Source organism: Miniopterus schreibersii, assembly GCF_964146895.1.
Source record: "Miniopterus schreibersii genome assembly, chromosome: X".
Classification (NCBI taxonomy): domain Eukaryota; kingdom Metazoa; phylum Chordata; class Mammalia; order Chiroptera; family Miniopteridae; genus Miniopterus; species Miniopterus schreibersii.
Window position 1 is genome coordinate 52117673 of NC_138104.1, and position 24591 is coordinate 52142263.

General features: G+C 37.3%; 1 protein-coding gene across 1 annotated transcript; it reads right to left on the reverse strand.

Moving 5' to 3' along the window:
* Positions 1 to 18955: 18955 nt before the first annotated feature.
* Positions 18956 to 23239, reverse strand: SPIN4 (spindlin family member 4). The gene has a single exon (XM_081126479.1). The coding sequence runs from the start codon at positions 22722 to 22724 to the stop codon at positions 21975 to 21977; it is 750 nt and encodes a 249-aa protein (XP_080982605.1). The 5' UTR covers positions 22725 to 23239; the 3' UTR covers positions 18956 to 21974.
* Positions 23240 to 24591: the final 1352 nt, after the last annotated feature.

The window sequence follows — 24591 nt, forward strand, 5'->3', positions numbered from 1 at the left end:
TAACTTTGAATTTTAAGGATCCAATTTTTTTAGCTAAGCTTTTAGGTTTCTCAGAGCCAAAGTAACACTTAAGAGAGGTGTACTGTAGGGTTAGAAATTGTGGGGAGTTTTACAGTGTACCTCATTGTGTCACCAGAAAGGAACTGAGCCCGGAGTGGCTCTCCCTTGTGCCAGCCTGCAGTGTGTTGTATCTTGACTTCATGCAGGAAAGTCTTCGCAACATGAGTCTAAGTGACTTTGAGAATATGTTTATTAATCTGGGGACATTGAAACAAAAGAAGGGATTAAGATAGAAGCAGCAGCAGTAGAAAGCCTAAGAGGTGCTTCTTTGGCACTGTAGAAACATTATAGGAAGGAAATGAGCCAAGGTGAAGCTGCTGTTAGTTAATGAGAAGTAAAGGTCACAGTGACAGAAGGGGACCTAGCTCTGAGTAGGTCTTCTTAGAACCAGCAGATAGTATGCAAGAAAGATTGCATATCACGAGTCTAGGTGATTGAGAGTAGATTTATTAAAGCCGAGGACAGTGAAACAAGGAAGGGAGTAGCATAGAAAAAACAACAGGAGAAACCTGTATCTGGTTATAAATTGCTTGGCCAGTTTGTTCAGCTCTGTCTCTTTCCTTATTCCACTTATCCTGGCTCACTGACCTGTCACAGGCTTAGGCGGAGCTACTTTTAACTCACTAAAAAGTAAAAAAAAAAAAAAAAAAAAAAAAAGGAGGGGGGGCCTTGGAGACAGGTTCAGGGAGTTAGCCCAGGATGAACTGCCACTGCCCACTACTCTGCTGGTTGCAAGTCTCATGGAGACCCTTAGAGTTAGGTGAAAGAGAACAAAAGTACACACCCAACAAAAGGAGGGGAATGGGCATATTCCAAGAAGAGTCCATGTCAACTTTCTTTATCTTGAGAGTTTTTCTGTTTTTTATAAGTGAAAATTGTAGGGGAGTTCTCAGAGGAGGATCTCAATAGAATATTCATCAGCTTTCCAAATCTGTCCTTCAATATGCTAATCGAACAAAATGAGAGTATAGAAGGATCAGGGTCATTCTCTGGTCAGTTTCACCTTCAAAAACTGTCACTGAAGAGAGACTGAGACAGAAGTGGGTCTGTCCAAGCAGGATCTGTATTGTGTCAACCATTTGCTAAGTGTCTTTGGTTATGGAAAATAAGACCTTGCAATCTATTATCTGGCTATAAATTGCTTGACTAATTTGTTCATCAATCTGTTTCAGTTTCCCCATTCTACTTGCCAAGAAATTTTCCTAGCTTTTTACTATCTTGCTTCAATTGAATGGAAATTTTCCTGAGGTTGGTGGGTGATCTACTGTCAATTTAATCCATTCAGTAACCAACTTACCCTAATACTGGAGTCTTTGAGTTAGGTAGTGAGCACTCTAACAGCTTTAAAATGCTTGACCTATGCCCATCAATTTTTGAAGGTCTTTTTCTTCTGAGATTCCCATTAGAAATTAGCTTTATCTACATAAAACAAGACAAACAAACGTGTTTCTTAATATATCAACAATAACCAAGAGATGTTTCTGCATCCTGGCCACAGAAGTCCCTGTGAACATAATCAGCAATTCCCTTGGAACCTTGGACTGGAGAAAATATTAAACCAGCAAACCTCAAGAAAATAAAACTGCGGACTGAATTCAAATAAAACAGGAAACTGTAGCTGCTGCCAACAGTTCCCAATGTAAAATCAAGAGAAATATTTCAAATAGGGAATTGCAGACTAAACTGTCATCAGTTACCAGTGTGAAGATTAAGGACAGAGCTAAGGAATTGGGTTTTTCACCTAGGGAATTGCAGTCTAAAAGGCTAGAGGCTTGGTTGCAGGCAGAAATGACTGCCCACTCGTTTGGGATCCAAGCCAACTCCTCTACCAGTTCAATTGGGCTCTGGGAAGAATTATTTACAAGCTCAAGGGGGCCTGCCCTGTAAAGAGAAGCTAATTAAATATAAAGCTCAAACATAAAAAGAATGAAGCTCAAACTGCGAGGGACTTACCACTGGTCTTCAGAAATGGCAAAAAATACAGTGAACTAAAAATAGATTTATGGGTGTCACATCTGTGTTTCTTGTTGTCCCTGAATGCCATCAGAAATTTGCTTTGATCTTAACCTCTGCCACCAAATCTGTTAAACAACAAAATTCAACAGAATAAATTTGGAAGTCTAATTTGTTTTACTAAACAATATGTAAACTAGGCAGCATCTCATTTGGAAGCAGAGAGAAACTCCAAGGGCCTGTGCAAAATGGAAGGTTCTCATAAAAAAAATGGGTGGGACCAGAAAAATAATAAAAGAAAAGAAAAGGTTGTTGCAGACAAAATCATATTTTTGGGGAGGAGCGAAGCAAAAGTCTTATCCACTTATCTACTGATAGGCACTTGAGCTATTTCCATATCTTAGCTATTGTAAATAACACTGCTATGAACATAAAGATACAAATATTCTTTCAAATTGGTGTTTTGGGATTCTTTGTATATATTCCCAGAAGTGGGATCCCTGGGTCAAAAAGCAGTTCCATTTTAATTATTTGGTGAATAAAAAAGCTGTGGTACATTTATAAGATGGAATACTACATGGCTGTAAAAAATAAGGAACTCTTACCTTACTTTTTGCCACAACATGGATGGATCTGGATCCATTTATGCTAAGTGAAGTAAGCCAGTCAGAGAAATACCATATGATCTCACTTATATGTGGAATCTAATGAACAAAAATAAACTGATGAACAAAATAAATCCAGAGGCATGGATATTTGGAACAGAGTGACAGCTGTCAGAGGGGGTGAGGAAGGAAGGACTAGGTGAAGTAAGTGAAGGGATTAGCCCAAGAACATATCTGCATAACCCATAGATACAGGCAACAGTGTGGTGATGACCAGAGGGAAGGGGGGCCAGAATCAGGTGGGCAAAGTGGGGAAAATGGGGACATCTGTAACAGTGTCAACAATAAAAATAAAGTTAAAAATTAAAATAGCCTGGTAGGGCATGGCTCAGTGGTTGAGCGTCAACCTAGGATCCAGGAGATCGGGGTTCGATTCCCTGTCAAGGCACATGCCTAGGTTTCACCCTCGATCCCCAGTTGGGGGCATGCAGGAGGCAGCCAATCAATGACTCTCTCATCATTGATGTTTCTGCCTCTCTCTATCCCTCTCTTTTCCTCTCTCTGAAATCAATAAAGATATATTTTTTAAAAATTAAAATAAAATTTTGTAAAATATACATATGTTTTAGATAATTGGATTAGAGTGTCAAAGGCCAAGTGGTGCCATACAACTGCCAAAAACAAGGTGGACATGATTACTATAAAGAGCAGGAGAATCAAAGCAGCAATCAGCAAAGTCTGACCCATGCTATCCTATGGCATCAACTAGTTAATCATGATGTTCTTAGGGGTAAAGTAGATAGGGAGCTTCCTAAATTCTTACTTGGTCTATATAAGTAGAAATGTTCTAGATAAGCAAACAAAAGTATAACCAAAATTATAAAAACAGAATGACAGGCCCTTAATCGATTCCCAGAATTAAGCCAGTTAACATACTTAGAAACTCTTGAATTAATGGGTGACTAGGTCCCCTTAAGAAAAAACCTCAATATATTACCAAAAATTTATACTGTTAATCTTCCACAAAAAGACCTCTGGCCTTATAACAGAGTAACTACACACTGAGGAAAACGAAATAATCAGACCTTTGGGGGACTACTAGACACTGGCTCTAAATTGACATGGATTCCAGGAGACCCAAAATATCACTATGGCCTTCCAGGAAGAACAGGAGCTTATGGAGGTCAGGTGACCAATAAAGTTTTAGTTCAGGTTTGTCTCACAGTGGGCTCAGTAGGTCCCTGAACTCACCCCATAGTTATTTCCCCAGTTCCAGAATGAATAATTAGAATAGACATACTTAGCAGTTAACAGAATTCCAAGATAAGTTCCCTCACCTGCGGAGTGATAAATATAAAAGTGAGAAAGATAAGTGGAAGCCATTAGAACTGCCTTTACCTAGAAAAATAGTAAATTAAAAGAAATACTGCATCCCTGGAAGGATTGCAGCAATTAGTGCCACAATCAAGTACTTGAAAGGTTCAAGAGTAGTGATTCCCACCACATCCTCATTCAGCTCTCTTATTTAGCTTGTGCAGAAGACAGATAGATCATAAAGAATGTCAGGTCTGATTTTTATGTGACGCCTCTTAAATAGGAAGTGTTTAAGTGGATTTAATCTACCTAAAGAAGTGACAGCACAGGTAATACAATAACTTGAAGATAACCACTGCTAATTTCATCATTGCCACTTTCTATTAAATAAATTGTAAAATTATTATTGTTTTATTTTCCAGAAAAAAATAGAATGTCGTGGGTTATCATAAAGCTTAAGCAGGTAGTGCCATCAATTGAAGCTGTTTTTTTCTGATGTGGTTTTATTTTTTGAGCAAATTAGCACATTACCTAGTACTTGATATGCAGCTAGTAAACTGGCAAATGCCTTTTTTCCATCCTTGTCTATAAAATCCAACAGAAATAGTTTGCTTTATGCTGTCAAGTCCAGCAATACATCTTCATTTTCCTACCTCAAGAGTATATCGGGTCTCCAATCCTATGTAATAATTTTGTTGACAGGTAACTTAATCACTTTTCCCTTCTACAAGATACCACACTCATCCATTACATTGGGGACATCATGCAGATTGCACTTTGTGAGTGAGAATTAGAAAGGTCTCTAAACTTATTGGTAATACAGTTGTGTGTCAAAGGGTGCTAAATAAGTACAACTAAAATTCAGGGACCTTTTACTTCAGTGAAATATCTAGGGTTCCAGTGGTGTGGAACACATCAACGTATCTCTTTTAAAGTGAAAAGTAAGTTGTTGCATCTGGACCTCCTACAACCAAAAAAAAAAGTCATGGAATTCCTTGGTCTCCATAATCTCATGAGACAATACCTACAACAAATGCATACATGAATGAATCAATTAATTCCACTGGTTTTGTTTCTCTGAAGAATCCTGACTAATAAACTTGCTGAGCATAATAAAGATAAATTTCTATGGATTAATCTGTCTCTCTGTCTTTTTCACTCATCTAAATTCACATAGTATATATGTACACTTCTAACCTGTTAATGATATTTATCAAATTTCTGTTACTTTGTTTTGCAAAATTTTATGCCCACCTTAAATATTTGTTATTTATCTAAAGTTTATTTTAAGAATAAAAGACCAGCCCAGCCGGCATGGTTCAGTGGTTGAACATCGACCTACAATCAAGGAGATTGTGGTTCGGTTCCCAGCCAGGGCACATGCCTGAGTTGCGGGCTCAATCCCCAGCAAGGGGCATGCATGCAGGAGGAGCCGATCAATCACTCTCTCTCATTATTGATGTTTCTCTCTCTCTTCCTCTCCCTTCCTCTCTCTGAAATCAATAAAGATATATTAAAAAAAGAATAAAAGACCATGTCGTATTCATCTTGGTATCTCAGCATAGCCTCTAAAAAATGTCTCGTACATTTTATTTAATTCTATAAATAAATAAATGATAAAATAAACAAGTATTAATATAAGTAACTACAGTAAAAAGCTTGATTAATGGGAAAATCCTACATAGCTTTTTAGGGGGATTGTTTAGTTGATTTCTTTAAAAATCAGTCTCTATCCTTTATGGTATGAATGTTTAACAAGGGAATGAAGGACAAACATGGGAAATATGTGAAGAAAATAAAACATTCTTTTCATTTTCAAAAGCCCTGAATATAGTTTAGGCCATCATGATAAATCTAAAAACATAGTTAAAATTAATTAGTTCCATAAAATAAATCAGCTAATTTAACAGTAAATTTTTTCTCTTTATAAAAAATATTTTATCCAAACAATAGACATTTCTTATCTCATAAACTTGTTTTGAGTCTAATTAGATACAGACTAAAACAGGGAAAAAAGGAGGATAATTTTACATATATATTTACTACCTTAACCTTTATTTCTGTGCCCTTTCCTTTTAAACTCTCTCTAAATCTTGCTTACTCCTACAACTTAACTCTCTGATCTCTACAGGTAATGCATAATCCTGGAAGTATTTCTTTACAGAGTTAATCAGCCTCAATATTAATTCCTAATCACAGTGACCCTTAATATTCATTTCTAAAATGTTAGCTTAATTATTTTGTTTGAATTTAGGCTGTAACCTCCTTAGGATTTTTTGTTCCACACTCTTCCATTTTCTCTTCATCATTGAAAAATACACTGTGGAATTCCATAGCTAAGGAAGCTTGAATACTCATTTTGGCATTATATCTTCAATTTTATTCTCTGAAGAAGACCAAGAGTCACAGCTAGCATGCTGGCAGAAGCCAGGGAATGGATACATTGGAGGTGGTGTGTTCTCCAGGGATGTCAGAGGTAAAAAAGACCTAGACTCCAATGGAGCAACATAGACCAAAAAAGACCTAGTTAGATAATGAAGAACATATTTCAAATTAGATTATTCAATGAGTGATATAGAGACAACTGTCACATTTTTGCTCAAAACAGTTGCTTTTCTTTTCTTTTTTTTTTTTTTTAGATTGAAATCCAAATTCCTTTCTGTTATCCATAAAAGTATACATGAATCTGGCCCCTGAGAAGCTCTCTGATTTCATCTTCCTTCATTCTCATCCTTGCTCACTTGACTGCTACCAAATTTCTAGGCACATTCTGTCTTAAGGTGTGAGCAATATGGTTTGCACTCTCATTTTATTCAGGTGTTTACTCAAATGTCATGTACTCTAAGATGCCTTCTATATCCATGTATATAAAATAACACACCCAAGATATGGCAGATCACATATTTCTCTGGCAGACATTTACCATCCAAGCAGATTTTTCCTGGGGTAAGGAAGCAATTACCCTATCCCCTTGTAAAACCTCTTGCTCCATGCCTTGGAGTTTCTACAGCCTCAGGTTCATTAAGAGACTGGAAAACATTCAGCCTCTGGGTGCTTTGAATCTTTGTCTGATTTGCTTCTGGACCCATTGCTTGGGAAAGCAGACCTTAGTGTGCATCTTGGGGCTTTCCAAACACACCCTGCCCCAGCAGAGGGAACAAAAAGCTGTGGAGTGTAGAAATCTTCAAACAGGGTACTCAAAGCCAGTCACAAACAGCATCTGACATTGGCCTGCACCAGAGACCACCCAAAAGACCGGGAGTCCTAGCAGATCTACCTCATACATAGGAACAAATCCAAACAGGCAGCCAAAATGTGGAGACAAAAAAAAAAAAAAAAAAAGTCCCAAATGAAAGAACAAAATAATTCTTCAGAAGAAGAGCTAAATGAAATGGAGATAAGCAATCTATCAGTTATAGTGTTCAGAATACTGATCATAAGGATGCTCAACAGCATGAGAAAAAAAAAAGAAACTATGAAGGAAATTAAGAATGAGATAGTAGAAATAAAAAAAATAGAAGGAGTAAACAGGAGGTTAGAGGAAGCTGAGGATTGGATCAGCAAATTAGAAGGCAGGGTAGAATAAATCACTCAATCGGAGATCCAAAAAGAAAAAACAATTAAAAAACAGTAGGACAGTTTAAGGGAGCTGTGGGACAACATGGAACATAACAGTGTTCTCATCATAGGAATTCCAGAAGGTGAAAACAGTGAACAATGGACAGAGAACCTGTTTGAAGAAATAATGGCAGGAAACTTCCCTAACCTGGTGAAGAAAAAAGTCACATAAGTTTAGGAGGCACAGAGAATCACAAGCAAGAAGGACCCAAAGAGGCCCATGCCCAGACACGTCATAATTAAATTGCCAAAAATTCCAGACAAAGATAAAATCTTAAAGGCAGCAAGAGAAAAGCAACCTGTTACTTACAAAAGAGTTCCCATAAGCCTGTCAGTTGATTTCTCATCAAAACTCTACAGGCCAGAAGGGAATGGCATGAAGTATTCAACTTAATGAAAAGCAAGGATCTGAAACCAAGACTATTCTATCCAGCAAGATTATCATTCAAAATAGTTGGTGAAATAAAGAGCTTCTCAGACAAAAAAAAGGCTAAAGGAGCCTATCACCACCAAACCAGTATTGCAAGAAATGTTAAAGGGAATGCTGTAATAAGAAGTTGAAATAGAGAGAATGAGAAACATAAACATAAAGAAATAAAATGGCAATAGATAAGTACATATCAATAATAATCTTAAATATAAATGGATTAAATGCTCCAATCAGAAGACATAGTGTAGATGAATGGATAAGAAAACAAGACCCACATATATGCTGTCTACAAGAGACCCACCATCGAAAAAAAGAATCACACAATAGGAAAACAAAAACAAAAAACACAAATCTTTTGGAAGATTTTAAGGGAGAGATTAACAGCAATACAGTAATAATAGAAGACTTTAACACCCCACTGACTTCACTGGATAGATTTCCCAGACAAAAAATCAACAAGGAAACAGTGACTCTAAATGACACACTAGATCAGATAGATTTAATTGACATATACAGAACATTTCACTCCAAAGTTTATTCAGAATATACATTCTCAAGTGCACATGGGACATTCTCAAAGATAGACCACATGTTAGGACACAAAACAAGTCTCTATAAGTTCAAGAAGATTGAAATCATATCAAGCATCTTCTCAGACATTTACACAATGGAATAGTATGCAGCTATAAAAATGAATGACCCCTTACCCTTTGAGACAGCATGGTGGGACCTGGAGAGTATTATGCTAAGTGAAATAAGCCAGTTAAAGGAAAGGCAAGTATCACATGATCTTACTCATATGTGGAATCTAGTGAACAAAATAAACTGATGAACAAAATAGATCCAGAGACATAGAAGCCTGCAACAGACTGATGAATCTCAGATGGAAGGCAGAAGTGTGTGGCTGGTGGGGAGAAATTAACCTAAGAATTTATATGCATAACCCATGGACACAGACAATAGTGTGGTGGAGGCCTGTAGAGGGGTGTAGGGTGGAGGACATCAATGGGGGAAAAGGGAGACATTTGTAATACTTTCAACAGTAAAGATAAATTAAAACATAAGAAAATAGCATATATAAAACAAAGGTACATGAATATACACATATATATATGTGTATTATTAAAATTAGGAAAATAGGTGTATATAATTTATCTCCTGGAAAATACATTTTTTTCTTCATTATTTTGTCCTTTTATTCCTTCTTGTTATTGTTTTTATTAAAAAATATTTAAGTCTCTTAATAGTTCCTATGAATAAAATATAGAACATTGTGGCAGTCATTGAAAGACCTTATGGAAAAATATTAATGATAATGGACAAATCAGACTTTTTAACTTCTTATCCATAAAAAAAAATAAAATAAAATAAAATAAAATAAAGCACCCAAGAGTCCATTCTGTTACTATTACTTACCCTGTTTTACCTTTTTTTTTTTTCTTCAAAGCAATCATTATAGGATTATGAATTATCTGGAGAGCTCAGAGTTAAGTTGTGGGAATAGGCAAGATTTTGAGAGGGTGAGTTTAAAACGAAGGAGCACATAAAGACTAAACTAGTAAATATAGTTGTATAATGATCCTTCTTTTCCCTTTATGTATACATTATATTGGGAGGAAGGACTATATAAGCTGTAAGCACTATGGGAGCAAGGACTTTGTTCCTGGATATTTCTCTCTCCTAAAACAGTGCCATAACTATTGTCTGTTTTGCCCCTGATTTAGTGCCAGGATATGATAGAATTTTAATATTGCCATGAAACAATATAAGACCTGATTCTAGGCTGGTAGCCCAAAGAAGAGGAGATGACTATCTGTCTCTTCCCAATAGGATGTAAGCTCCAAGAAACTAGAGTCTGATAGTTTTGTTTACTGCCTGGTCAAAGCTGAATCTCCCTCTGACCCAAAGCAAACAAGTGTGATATCAATATTACCATGGAATGAGCTGAAACTTGGGTCCAGTCTAGGAGCCCTCAAAGTTGGTGAACACAATATTCTACATTATTTTTGAAGATCTTCTTACTATTATGACATAGTTTTATATTTTGCTCACTGCTACATACCTAACCTCTAAAATAGCATTAGAAATAGGGTGAAACTTTGCTCTAATTATGAGTAACTGAAATTTTAAGAAAACATAATCAGTAGGGAGAGTAGAGTATGGGTAGAGTTAGGGCTCATGAAAGATCTTGCACTCTGTGTAATCATGAGAACACTACATTCGAAAATCCTACAGGAAAAATTCTATGTTTATAATAAAGAGCTATAGTTCTAACTTCCTCTCCCCTTACCTTCATTTTCCCGTATATAAATATATAAATACTCCTTTATCTAGGCACCAGGCCAGAGTGTGTATGTGGCTTGCCGTGTCTGCATTGCCGGGGTTGCAATCATTTCTTTTTCTGAATAATATCGACAAAACATCTAGTCAATATTATTTTTCAGTCATCATTTCAGGGGGTTGTCCAGTATTTCAGAGAAGAACAACTCTGATAGCTTAAGGACTGGTGAGCAACCATGTGCTGGCATTCCACTTAGAGCCACTTTGGCTCACTGCTTGCTCTCTGATTTGGAAGATTATGGTAAGCCTTCCCCTGGAATCGAGCTCCTGCTTTTTGCATTTTTTAATTGAATTTAATGGGGTGACATTGGTTAATAAAGCTCTCTGAGCTTTCTTTGGGAATTGTTTATAGAGTTGTTGTTGTTAAAAAGGCCTTGCTTGTTTGTTTTTCTATCTGTTGTCTGTGAGTACTCAATTTGGCATGTAGGCCTGATTTTTTTGGAAATACATTGTCTTTGAGACAAAAGTGATTTTTGCCTAAGATCCCTTTTGGGGACAGAGGTTATTTCTACTGAAATTAGTTTGGTCCAGTATTAGACATTTTTGTCTCATTGAGCAAGTGCCACTTGGCACTCATTTTAGCCTATAACTGAACTCTCCAAGGATGGGTTCTTTTCCTAGGACTGACTTTTAGCCTTTGGCCTGGATCAGACTGTTCTAGAGTTGGGTTGTCTGGTGTCTGACATATAGGTTGCTCGAGCTATTGTAAATCCGCCTGAGATTTTACTTTAGAAAATACTCTCTGAAAAATGAGATCTCGGGTATCTAAATATTTTAAGACCATCTCTCCTCTGAGAGGGATTCCAGTTGAGCACATGGTTAAAAGCTGCAGACAATTTTCATGTGCATATATAACTAAATGAACTTAACTAAAAGTAATTCAGAAAATCAATGGCCACTCTAAGGAACTTTAAAGTTCTCAAATTTAATTTTCTTAAAACCAAATTGGATAATAATTGAGCTAAAATTAGTGGAATGATTTGTGGAGATAAAACTTAGTGGAATGATTATTTTGAATGGTATTTTGAGGCTTCCAAATGAGACCAAGAACATGTGCCTCTTTGAGAAGTAAAATCTTAAAATCAGCAGAGACTACTGAAAATTGTAAAAGAGGGAAAATGACATTTGAAGCCACATGCTCCTCCTCTGCAGTGTTGTCTTGGCTCCCTCTCTATTCCAGTGTCTGGGGATTTATCTTTGGGTGCACCTTATTCTTCTGTGGAAACTTTGTCTCAGGCTTCTTTTCCAGCTTGTACAAGCACTTCTTCCTCAGATCCTTTGCCTTAAGCTCCATCTCTGTTGCCATTTTGCCTTCCATTACCACCTTTCTTACCTTTGGTTCTGCCTCCAGTGCCATTTTCCCATGAATCTTTTACTTTTTCTTCTTCTGAACTTAGCAGTACCTTCCTGTGGGGAAAGTGAAAACACTTAGGCTTTCTCACCACCTTCTCTTGGTGAAGGCCCCAGTTATGTAAACATGATATAGCATAGTCATAACAGATCCCATGTTAGCTGACAGTCTGACCCATCCTTGGCTGAGAGCCACTATTGTTATGGCCCCTATAAGACTGGCCCAGGACTTTCAGAGGTGCGGTTTGCATCCTGGGGTTTGGTTTGTCCCCCATTTATGCTTAGTTGGCCACCACTGGGAAGACAGTTTGTTTCTCTTGTTCAGCTCTTTTGTCAGCTGAATAAAGTCATGTCTCATCTTTCTTCGGCTCCACAGTTTTCTTTCAGACTCTCCGAATCTAGTGTGAACTTCCCTGCCCTCGGTTGTTGGCATTACAATTCCCTTTTAAAATTAAACTCTCTGGAGATCCTAACAGACCCCAGGTTTCATATGTGTCCTAGACTGAAGTTGAGGCACAAGCCATTGTAAAGGAATTTCTTAAGGATCCTCACAAGATTGGCAAAGAATTTGATATTATTATCCAGGCATATCAGCCAGGGTTTCTGATTTGTATCAGCTAATTCATATGTTAATTGGTGAAGTCCAGGCTCAGCACTGGATGAAATTTGCTGGATGGAAACATTTCAAAAAGGACTTAGAAAAGCAAACCTTCAATTTTTGGGAAGCTAGAAAACATGCTCAAAAGCTACACTGAGCATCTCTTAAAGCTTTCCCAAAACCTGTTGATTGAGCAAAATTCAGGCTTGCTCACACAAGTCTGACAAACATCTTCATGACTATTATAATAGACTTCAAGTTGTTTTTAAGGAAAATTTTGATCTTCCTTAAGATTTTGCCTCCTTCAAGTCTTTGTTAATGGGTTGAGCAGAGATCTTTCCCTCCTAGATAAGAGAACCAGGACTGAATGGGAAACCATGTACACCCTAGATTTGGTTAATTTGGCTAATCGGGTTGCCCATTCTCTAGATGAACCACCTAGAAGTAATATTGCCAAGATTTTTTATTTTCAGCCTTGGCAAATAAGAGGCCCTATGCAAAACTGAAAGACTTCAAACTTTTGCCATTACTGCAAAGAGCCAGAGCACTGGAAAAGGGATTGCTATAAATTTAAGTGTTTCAGATGCTTTTAGCCTTCTAAGCAGCCTTCTAATTTTTCAAAGTCCTCCTAATCTTCAATGATGATGCTCCGAAAAATTATAGGTGCTTTTTCCAATCCTTTCTTTTAAATGACTTTGAGAAACTTTTCCTCTAATTGGTAAGAAAACTATTTCTATTCTTATTGACACTCAAGGCTCAACCTGACTGTCATAAAAAAGCCCTTGTTTTGGAGTTATGAAATAGTTCAAATTTGGAGATTTCAAATCATCCTCAACAGGTTCATATCTCTGAACATATTATTTTTGCTTAAGCCTCTTAGGAGATGCACATTGTTTTCTCCTTAGATCTTCTGCCCCTACCCATTCATTAGATTGAGACTTCCTAGAGGAGTATCGTGCTGTAATATCCTTTTCCCAAAAAGGGAAAATAATGTTAGAGTTTGACCGTAACTGTCAGAATAGCCAATTAGGTGAATTAAATGGTCTTTCAAAATCATTTATTTGTTCTGTTTTTTGACAGTACAGTCGCTGAATCTGAGAGCACTAATCAATTGTCCCTGTTGGAACAATTGCCATTTTCTCTATAGGCAAAATCTTCAACTGATATTGGCAGAATCCACAGTGTATTTCTTATCATGTTTCAAATTGACCCTTCAAAACTTTTTCTTGAAATTAATTGATATCCTATAAGAAGAAAGGCCTTTCAGTATATAAAGCCCATAATAGATTACATAACTCAGGGCCTTATTATTCCTTGCACTAGTGCCTGTAACATTTTTATTTTACCTGTGAGAAAGCCAAAGGGATGAAGGCGGTGGTTTGTCCAGGACCTTTGAACAATAAACCACACTGTAATCCCATAATACCTTTTTGTTCCTAACGCTCAAATGCTGCTAGCATCTATCCCAACTGTAAGTAAATTCTTTATGGTAATTGATTTATGTAGTGCATTTTTTAGTATCCCATTTGATGAAGCTAATCAATACCTTTTTGCCTTCACTTGGGAGGGAAAGCAATTTATATGGACAGCAGTGCTTCAGGGTTTTACTAAAAGCTCTCTTATTTCTCACAAATTCTGAAGGTTTATTTGAATGATACAATTCTCCCAAAAGGTTCCACCTTATTGCAATATTTGAATGATTTACTTCTTTGCTCTTCTTCTCAGGTTTTTTTCACAAGAAGGCCATCTATGTATTATATTCATATTTGGGACATATGATATCAAAACAAGGACTACATCTGGATCCAGATAGGCTTTGTGGTGTCCTAAGTTTCTCAAGGCAAAAACTAAGTGCCAATTGTGAGGATTTTTGGATTAGTCAGTTATTGCCCAAATTGGATCCCAAATTCTCTCTTATGGTAAAACCCCTATATGTTTTACTAAAGAATGGCGGTGCTGACACAATTTTATGGGAAGAACAGGATGACATAGCCTTTAAAGCCTTAAAGGAGAGTTTAATAAACCCACCTGCTCTTGGGCATACTAACTATCAGATTCCCTTTTTTCCTTTTCATGCATGAAAAGAAAGGGAATGCCCTTGTGGTATTCAATCAAAAACATGGGGATCAACATAGTCCCCTAGGATACTATAATCAACAACTGGGCCCTGTGACTTGGGGATACTTCCTTGCCTTAGAGCCATTGCTGCTACTGCCTTCTTGGTAAAGGTCACAGAAAAAATTGTTATGTGATCCCCTCTAACCATTTTTGTACCTCATGCAGTAGAAGCACTCCTCAGTTCTCATCACATCCAGCATCTTTCAGTTAGTCACCTTACTTCCTATGAAATCTTTTTGTTGAGTGGTTCCCATATAATTCTTTCACGTAATAATCTTAATTCAGCTACACTTCTCCCTTCTGAAACTGATCAAGCATCTCATAACTGCTTGGCATTGATAAGTCACCTCCTGACTCTTTGCAAGGATTTGCAGGAGACTCTTCTAGGGAAAGCTTATTTCTCAAGGTTTACAGATGGCTCATGTAAAAATTAAAAATGGTAAGTACTGTGCTGGTTATACTGTTGTAACCCCTTTTGAAGTCAAGGCAGCATCTTTGCCTTTGGCCACTTCAGCACAGCAGGCTGAATTATATACCTTAACTCAAGCTTGCATTTTAACAAAGGATAAAACTATCACACACTCCAAAAAGAAAAGAAAAAAAAGAGAGAACGCATGGACATGGACAAGAGTCCGGTGATTGAGGGGTGTGGGTGGGAATGGGTGGAGGTGGAAGAAGGCATAAAGAGGATAAATGGTGAAGGGAAAAAAATTAATTTTATTTAATTTTAAAAGGGTAGAACTGTCAATATTTATACTGACATAGATGTGCCTTTGGAGTAGTTCATGACTTTGGAATGTTATGGAAGCAATATGGTTTTCTTACCTTCAATGGGGATAAAATTAAGAATGGTTCATATGTTCAGGAATTACTGTATGCTGTACTTTTACCTGATGCTTTAGCTATTATTAAGACATTCTCAACTTTACTCCCAGGAAGCTAAAGGAAATCACTTTGCGGACGTTTCTGCTAAGAATGCTGCCCATAAAGTCATCAGCAGCAGTCAAATCTCTGTGTTGGCCCAAAGAGACATTTCTCCAGTTGCTAACTTAGAAAAACTGGCCAACAATTGGCTTCTGTAAAAGACTAGAAATCTAACAATTGCTGGTTTGATAAAAAGACAAAGCTCTGGTTTAGACCAAATAATAACCCAGTTCTACCAGGAACTCTAAAATTTCCACTCCTTACTACTGTACATGCATTAAAGCATCAGTCCACTGACAAAATTATAGCATTCATGAATCAATATTGGTGGAGAGATATTAACAAGGCCACAAAAAGTTCCTACCTTAAGTGTCTCACCTGTCCAAAATACATCCCAAGGAAGCCTGTTCACCCTGTCCCTGGACATTTTAAACTGCCTAATAGATCATGTGAGGTTTGGCAAATATATTTTATACAGCTTCCCTTGTTTCACGCATATAAATATGTTTTAGTCATGATATGTATGTTTTCTCAGTGGACTAAAGCTTTCCCTTGTGGACATGCTCATGCCTCTACAGTGGCTAAAGTCCTGTTAGAAAAGATTATTCCTACTCGGGAAACTCATTTCAAACTCTATGTTGATTGAGTAACCCATTTTACTAGTCAAATGCTACAACTAGTCTGTGCTATTTGGCCAGTTATGCAACATTTCCACCGTGCTTAAAAATCTTCTATCTTCAAGTTTAATTTTAATGTACTAATGACATAATAAGATTCACAGCTGTGTCCTTCTTAGGAATTGTCCCTAGGTTAAGGAAGATGTCTTGCCCAAGATTATGCCCCTTCCACAGGCATAGCCTTCATCCAATGACTTTTGATGCCAGTATACAAAGGCTCAAGATTCTTTGTTTTTTTTAAAGTATATATTTATTGATTTCTGAGAGAAGGGAGAGGGATAAAAAGATAGAAACATCAAGGATGAGAGAGTTGTCATTGATCAGCTGCCTCCTGCATGCCCCAGACTGGGGATGGAGCCCGCAATCCTGGATGTGCCTGGACCAGGAATTGAACCACAATCTCCTGAACCCTAGGTCGATGCTCAACCTCTGAACCACGCCTGGCCAGGCAAAGGCCCAGGATTTTTGCTTCAATTAGGACAACTATGAAAACCCATCCCAGCTCTGTAGCTCCCTATGGAATTGGTGGAGGCTTTTGTTGTACCCGCATTGCAATTCAACTTCTCTTTATGCCCAATCAGCTTTTTTCACTGCTCTTCTCACAACACACCCAAAGGGTGATCCTGAAATATCCTCCAATAAACTCCCTGAATGTAAAAACAAAACAAAGATTCAAATAGCAAAATTTGTAGAAACTCTTCAAATACCTGGCATTGCCCTTATTACTTTTAAATCTCAGATCTACCTCTTTTGGGACTCCTAAGCTTTCACTTATTGAGCTAATTACAGGGCATCCCATTCATTTGGCTCTTGCTTCTTTTGATCCACAGCTGGTAAAAGGAGACATATTTCAATATTATAAAGTCTTAATTGTTTTTAATGAAAATAATCATAGTTTGGTAGAGGAATCTTTTTACAGTGCACTCCAACAAAAAATATAAATCTGTACACATTTTAGATATACAATAATGTTTTCTAGTTTCTGCTCTCCCAATAGGCCCCAAGTCAGGATTGTTTTATGTTGTTTCCTGGTGACATTAGGTTATTAACATACAATAAAAGAGAGGCTCAGTTGTGGCCTAAGATCTGGAGATAGAAGTGAAAAATCTAGACAAAATCCCTGCTCTCTAGGAGCATATATCCTAATGGGAGGAGGAAGAGAGCCTCTCTTACAACCAAGCTTTACATTCCCCCCTAGTGATTTGGAAATATCCCACAATTTGTATCGACTGAAAAATAACATCCAGAAAAAGAAAAATAACATTGACTGTGTGTTTTCACCAAAAATGATTTATTCGGGAAAAAGAAAGCAGCTTTGCAACCCAGTACATGCAAACATGGTAAGCGACATGCACACTCTGTCTTGCATGCCAAGATGGAGGAGTATTTTGATAAAGGAAAGGGAAGTTAAGGGAAGGGGAAGTTAGAACCGTAAAGCTTTATTATAGACATAGAGTTCTTCCTGTGTAAAGTTCTTGTGATTACATTACATAGAGCGGGAGCACTTTTATAAACCTTAGTTCCTCCCATAGACCCTCCCAACTTGCCCGGGCTGGGTAGTTCAGTTGGTTAGAGTGTCCTCCCCATACGTTGCACCACTCTAACCCTTTAAAGGGTAGCTCACATTCTTTTTACCTTGTTTTGTTTGTAGGCTTTTTTGTTTAATCCTTACTCGAGGACATTTTTCCATTGATTTTTAGAGAGAGTGGAAGGAAGGGAGGAAGGGGGTAGAGAGAGAGAGAAACATCGATATGAGAGAGACACGCAGATTGGTTGCCTCCTGCAAGCACCCTGACTGGGGCTGGGATCGAGCCTGCGACCAAGGTATGTGCCCTTGACCGAGAATGAAACCTGAGACCCTTTGGTTCATGGGCCGACACTCTAACCACTGAGCAGGTTTGGCCAGGGCTGTTTTGTAGACTTTACACCTACCTTATATCTTTGTTATTGGTCTGAAGACTACTTGAAGGGTTAAAAAAACAACAAAACGTGTTAAGAAAGAAAGATTTTTGTTTTGTCCACCATCGCGTCCCACACTCTTAAAACAGTGCTACATTAGGGCCAGACTAAGTCTGAATTTCAGGATGTGGGATAACCCTAATATTATCATGAGGAAATATAAGACCTAGTTCTGGTCTTTCTATCAGAGTGAGTGGTGGATAACTGCCTTACTACAGCCAAGATACAATCTGCATTTGAGTTGCAATTTTGTCTTGTTAGTCAATTGCCAGGGCTATGGCTAAGGCTTAGTCTTCCAGAGTGTCAGGAGTGGTAAAAGTACCTAAAAAAGAAATTGGTATTCTAAAGTCAGTATTATTGTTTTTGTTGCTGCAATCAATTTCCCAATTGGATAAAAAGATGATCCCTACAAGAAAAATAACTTCCACATGGTTTAAAGTGTACTATGCATTTTGAAATTAAAAACCCCACAAAAATATATACTATTACTGATTATTGCTATTTTTGCAGTAAATATATAAAACAAAATTTGCACCAAATTCATTATAGTGTCTGCCTCTGTAGAGGAAGGAAACATTATGGTATTGGGAAAGGCATTTATTATTTGTAATGCTTATGGTTTTTTGTTTTTTTTTTTAAATATCTTTATTGATTTCAGAGAGAGGAAGAGAGAGGGAGAGAGAGAGATGGAAACATTAATGATGAGAGAGTCATTGATAGGCTGACTCCTGCAGGCCCCCTGCTGGGGATCGAGCCCTTAACCTGGGCATGTGCCCTGACCAGGAATCAAACCATGATCTCCTGAATCACATAGGTGGATGCTCAACCTCTGAGCAACACTGGCCAGGCTGTAACTCTTTCTTTAAAAAGATATATCTATATCTAAAACAAATATGCCAAAATGTTGACATTTGTTAATTTTAGATGAAGGTAAACAAATGCTTGTTATATATTTTATACTTTTCATATTGTTTTAATTTTTTAAAATAAAATACAAGAATTTAAAACACCGTGATAGCTTATGACTTTATTACAATGTTTTCAGAATTGAACATATCTAGGACATGTGCATATACAAAACTCAAGTACATAAAATATCTGAATAACACAATCAAGAAGCATGAGGATAGGTAAAATTTTAAACTTTGTATTTCACAGAGAATATACATTCTGTTTTAATAGAAAGCTTGAATAAACAAATTACCACTGAAGAATTAAGAAAGTTGATTAAAGATCTACCATCAAAAGTGTCACTGGGCTTAGATTGTTTTACAACTTAGGACTAGCTAATTTTTAAAGAACAAATAATTCTAATGTTATTTAAACTATTCCAGACAACAGAAAAATATTAAAAACTCACCAATTAATTTTCTAAGCTAGCACAATTTTAATTTAAAAACCTAAGACAGTGCAGACAAACACAATTTCACTTTGAAATGCAAATGCAATAATTCTAAATAAGACCCAGCAATATATCATATGATTATTACACTGTGCATGAGCATGTAGAATTTATTCCAGAAATAGAATTTTGATTCAACATCAAATTCCTGTCACTTTAATTCAATATGTCAACAAATTTAAGGGGGAAATCTTAAAATTTTATCAATAGATGCTGAAAAGACATTTGATAAAATTCATGAGCCAGTTTTAGTAATAATGTTATATAAAACACGAAGAGAAGAAAGTCCCTAAACATGTTAATAGTTAATGACAAAAACAAATGTCATATTAATAAGGAATACTAAAAACAATTCCATAAAAATAAAGAACCAGACAAGCATGCCTACCATGATCATTATTCAACACTGTTTTAGAGAATCCAGTAAATGTAATAATAATTAATGTAAACATTAGAAAAATAAAATTACCTCTTTGCAGGTGAAATGATTGTACATCTAGAAAGTAAAAAATATTCTATTTTAAAAACCCAGTGTAATTTACAAGATTTAGTAAGCTGATTAAACAGAAAGTAAAAAAAAAAAAAATCCATAGTTTGTCTATATTGGTAAAAATAACAAGTTACAAATAAGCAGGAGTAAATACTCCATTCAGAATGTCAAAATGTAACAAAAACTGTAAAAATATTTAGAAATAAATTTAATCTGATATGTTGAACCTAGATGAATAACATTACAAAAACAAAAGATTTTAATGATGAATCCAAACTCTTGAATGTTAGGATTAATATTATTAACATATTCCTCTAAATATATATAAAAATGTGGAAAGAATGCTTTTAATTTTCATATGAAAGAATGAATGTCTAAGACAAGTTATATAAAAGAAGAAGAAGAAAAAAACACTAATGAAAGGTAACTTGCTTTACCAGAGTCCAAAATTTAAGATTAAGCCACTATAGTTAAAATAATGTGACTTGGCTCAAAAACTTGAAAATGGGTGATTTATTTAATAAATGTGATAGCATAATCAGATGTCCAATGTAAACAAAATGTATAGTTGGACATCTATTTTATACCATCTACAAAATAATTTCCAGTTGGATGAAATATTGTAACCTCAACTTTTTAGAAAAAAAAATGCAGGTGTATATTTGTATGACTTGGGGTTGAGACATTTATCTGAAAAAGACAAAAAAAAATCTAAAAAGGAGAAAGTAGTCTATCTAAAAATTTTTTAAAAACTGTAAAGTAAAAGATGCCATCAATAAAGTCAAGATTAATGATAGGATGCAAAAAATCATAACACATATGGGCTACAAATTATTAATATGCACCATATAGCAAATATAGTAAGAATTATTACAAATTTATAAGGAAAAGATCAAAGATTCAATAGATAAATGAACATAAGGTAAATACTGGCAAATCACAAAAGATAAAAGTCCAAAAGGCAAAACAAACAAACCCCCTAAAACAAATAAAAAACCTCACTGAGTTTGCCAATTAAAGAGACAATACAACAAATTTTCACCTTTCAGATTTGCAAAAATTAAAGAGTGCTGGAGAGGATGCTGGAAAATGAGAACCTTCATTTTAAATAGTAATTTTGCAATGCCTTTTAAAATTAATTATCAGCCTACCTAGCAATCCCATTTCTAGGAATCTACCCTATAGAAATAAAAGCACCAGTATGTATTGAGCAGTTAAATATCATTTTAGTACATAAATATATATTGTGTATGCAGCTGTTGGAAGCAGGAACAGAGAGAGAGACAGAGAGAGAGACAGAGATAGAGAGAGAGAGAGGAAGAGAGAGAGAGAGAATAGATGATTTATTTAATAAATGTGATGACACAATCGGGTATCCAACTTGAATAAAATGTATACTTAAATCTCAATTTTATACCACATGCAAAAACAAATTCCAGAGTGGGAGGGAAATGGTTGAGGTACTTAATAAATGCGATGGCATGATCAGGTATCCAATGTGAACAAAATGTATAAAGGGACCTGTATCTTAATATTATATACAAAAATAAATTCAGGGGAGGTAGGGGAGGGAAAGAAAAAGGATAGAGAGAGGGAGGGAGAGGGAGAGATATCTGCATCTACTGATCAGAAGGAATTTCATGAATGCCAAGTGAGAAAAGCAATGACAGAGAAATGATGCGGCTTGTCATTTTTTACAGAAACAACTGCAACAAACTTTTTGGGAAAGGATTGAAAAAAACGTAGGATCTTCATCATGTTCTTAACACTTGTTATCTGAGGAGAAGAAAGAGAGAAGGTAAGGGAAACGGGGGAAGGATATGGTGTGGGGTTACACCATTAATTTTTCTTTAGTTTTTCATTGTTCTAATAGTAATAAAGACTTTTCAATTTTTCTATTAGCACCCACTTTAAATTTTTCAGTTACAGAACAAGGCAATATCATACATACCAAAGTACACTTGGGCAAAACTGTGGAACTAGTGAATGTATAAGATTTAGAGGCACAATAAGTAGTAAGTAATAATAAATTCCTGAATCTCTGACACCAAAACTGTTCTCAAAAGTTCACAATTACAAGAACACGACATATTTTACATTGAATAGTTCCACACATTTTGCAAAAGCACGATAAATTTAGGGAGTTTTCACCAAACCATAGACATAAATATGAATATCATCATCAAACTTAATGAAGTAGACAGACGGCTTGGCCACCACTTGATGGATGAAAATGCCGGTTCTCTTAGACCCATCATCTTTGGCGTGTTCCACCTGCTTGCCCACGAGGCTGTCGATCACTTCTCCAGGCTCCCGTTCTGCTGTAGGGAAATAGTAGTTGGAATCTGGAATGATACGCAGGTCACCATCTTTGTAGTCATCCAGCAGCGTGTACATATAAAGAACCGGATCTTTCTCATAGGTGATGTAAAACCAAGTGTCCATCACGGGGGCTCGCGCCAGGACCATGCCCTTCCATTCATCTTTCCTGCCGTGCTCCCCCTCAAACACATGCCCCACTGCCTTGCCAATCAGGGAATCTGCGAGACGTGAATCAATGCGAGGAGTTGGCACTCTCTCAGGCAGGATTTCTAGCGCTAAAACTCTCTTATCTCGGTGCAGTTCTAGTCCATACACACTATCTTTGCCATCATATTTGATGATGTAGAGAGTGGGCTTCACAGAAACCTGCTCCAGCACTGTGCCTTTCCATTGCTCCACCGGCTCATTGCCTTCTTTCCAGCCGTGTTGAATGCGGCAGCCCACGATGTTCCTACGAGTGAGGAAAGTGGGCTTGCGCCGCTGCTTTCTGTGAGTGTGCCTTTTCTTCATCAGGTATGCGGACACGCCATCTACACCCATTGGAGGCACAGTTGGGGGCGACATGGTTAGGAGTTTAAGGAAGCTTTGGTAAAGCTGCCGCTTGCCCTATTAAGCTGAGGAAAAGTCAGTGCTATCCAATATGAGATATTTTTCCGTGATCTCGGAGTCTCCCTTCACCAAGCACAAAGATCTCACCAAAGCTTGGTAGAAACGCTCTAACTCTAAGCTTGGGTGCTGGGACGGCTGGGCCTCTTAATAGTGTTCTCTCCCGCCCAGGAGGGGTGTCTGCAGCAGCGGCAGTTGCCGCAGGAGATGGCGCGCTAGCTTGTGCCGCCGGCGCCTTGCTCCCGCCCAGACTCCCAACCCCGAGTCCCAAAATGACCACTTAGCTTTTATCGATGGTGCTGCGGCTGTGAAACGGCGATGGAGAAGGAGACCACCGGACAGGCAGGCAAGGGATAAGAAGGATAGCTGGCGGCGGCGGGTCTCTGACGAGCCCGAGCGGCCTCAGCTTCGCAGCGCAGCAATGCTCGGCCTAGATCTGGCGCCAGGGCTTTTGCCGCTTTGGGAACCCGACCCCTCTGAGCCCGCCTGTGCCTCGGCCCCGCCCCCCGCCATTCCCCCTTCCGCTCGGCTCGCAGCAGCAGGGGCAGCAGCAGGGGCAGCAGCAGGGGCAGCAGCAGGGGCAGCAGCAGGGGCAGCAGCTGGGCGGGTCAGTGCGCGTATGGGGGTACAGTCCACAGAGTTACAGGCGCTCACTCCTTCATTTCCTAACGCGCCCCCCGACTGCTTCCCTCAAACCGGAGCCAGACTGGCCCGCTCCCCTCCTCCTTTTCTTTGGCAGCCTGTCGTCCGCCAGCCTCCCTCACAGCAGCACCATCTGCTTTCTATCTTCCAGGAATTCCTTACAAAGCCTTTATTTAAAAAAAAATAATAATATTCAATACACACACACAGTTTGTACATACAAATTATTTTCTTTCAGTTAAAGGGATATGAGACTGGAGAAGGAAAAGCCTGTGTACAGTCCACCATCTTGAGCCAAACTCTCCTTTATATTTTCTATCTGATCATTCTGTAATGCTTTTTTAATAATCGTGTTTTTTGTTTTGTTTTGTTTTTCCTGAATGTAAAAGAAATGTACTGAAATTGTGGAGCTTTTCTACAATTCAGTAAAATAAAAGACAGAACTAGCCCCAATATCCTTAATCTTACCATCTAGACATACACAAAATGTTGTTACAATTTATATTTCATTAATAAATCTATGTTTATATTTCACAAAGTTGGGAGCAGATTTTATAACTTTATAGCTTGTGGGGGGCGGTTCCATTTATATCATGAGCATTTTCACAAGTTGTTAAATACTCTGAAAATGTGATTTTTAATGTTTCTGTAATGTTCTTTTGTATGGATGGTCCATTAATGGTCTATGACAGAATAGATAATTAAACTAGTTTACATTCACATATGAATCTATTGAGCTAGCATAAACCATATTTTCAAACAATACTTAATGACATGGAAGTCTTCATATGGGATAAGAATGGTGTGTGAAAAAGCAGGATATTGAATAAAAATTGGGGCCCCAATTTTGTAGAGTTAAAAAATAAAGGGTTTTTTGTCATAAATATTTGCTGTTTTTCTGATTATAAATATAATACATTCTCATATGGGAAATCTGAGAAATAGCAAAGTGCCCATAATTTCCTTACCTCAAGTCACAGGGCTGTTAGGAGAATTAAATGGGAAAGTCTGTAAAACTTTAATTCATATATTCTACTTTATAAGATGGCAATACAAACCAGGGAAGTCTAGGCTCCCTCATTCTCATTCCTCCACCCTTCACTGGTGAGAAGGGAAGACAGCATATCATCATGGGTACAAAAGGCAATTAATATATAGAGAATTATAGGAAAGCAAGGAAGAG

What these genes read in the sequence shown, in the direction of transcription:
- SPIN4 (XM_081126479.1), bottom strand. Translation starts at nt 22,724, where the DNA reads ATGTCGCCCCCAACTGTGCCTCCAATGGGTGTAGATGGCGTGTCCGCA.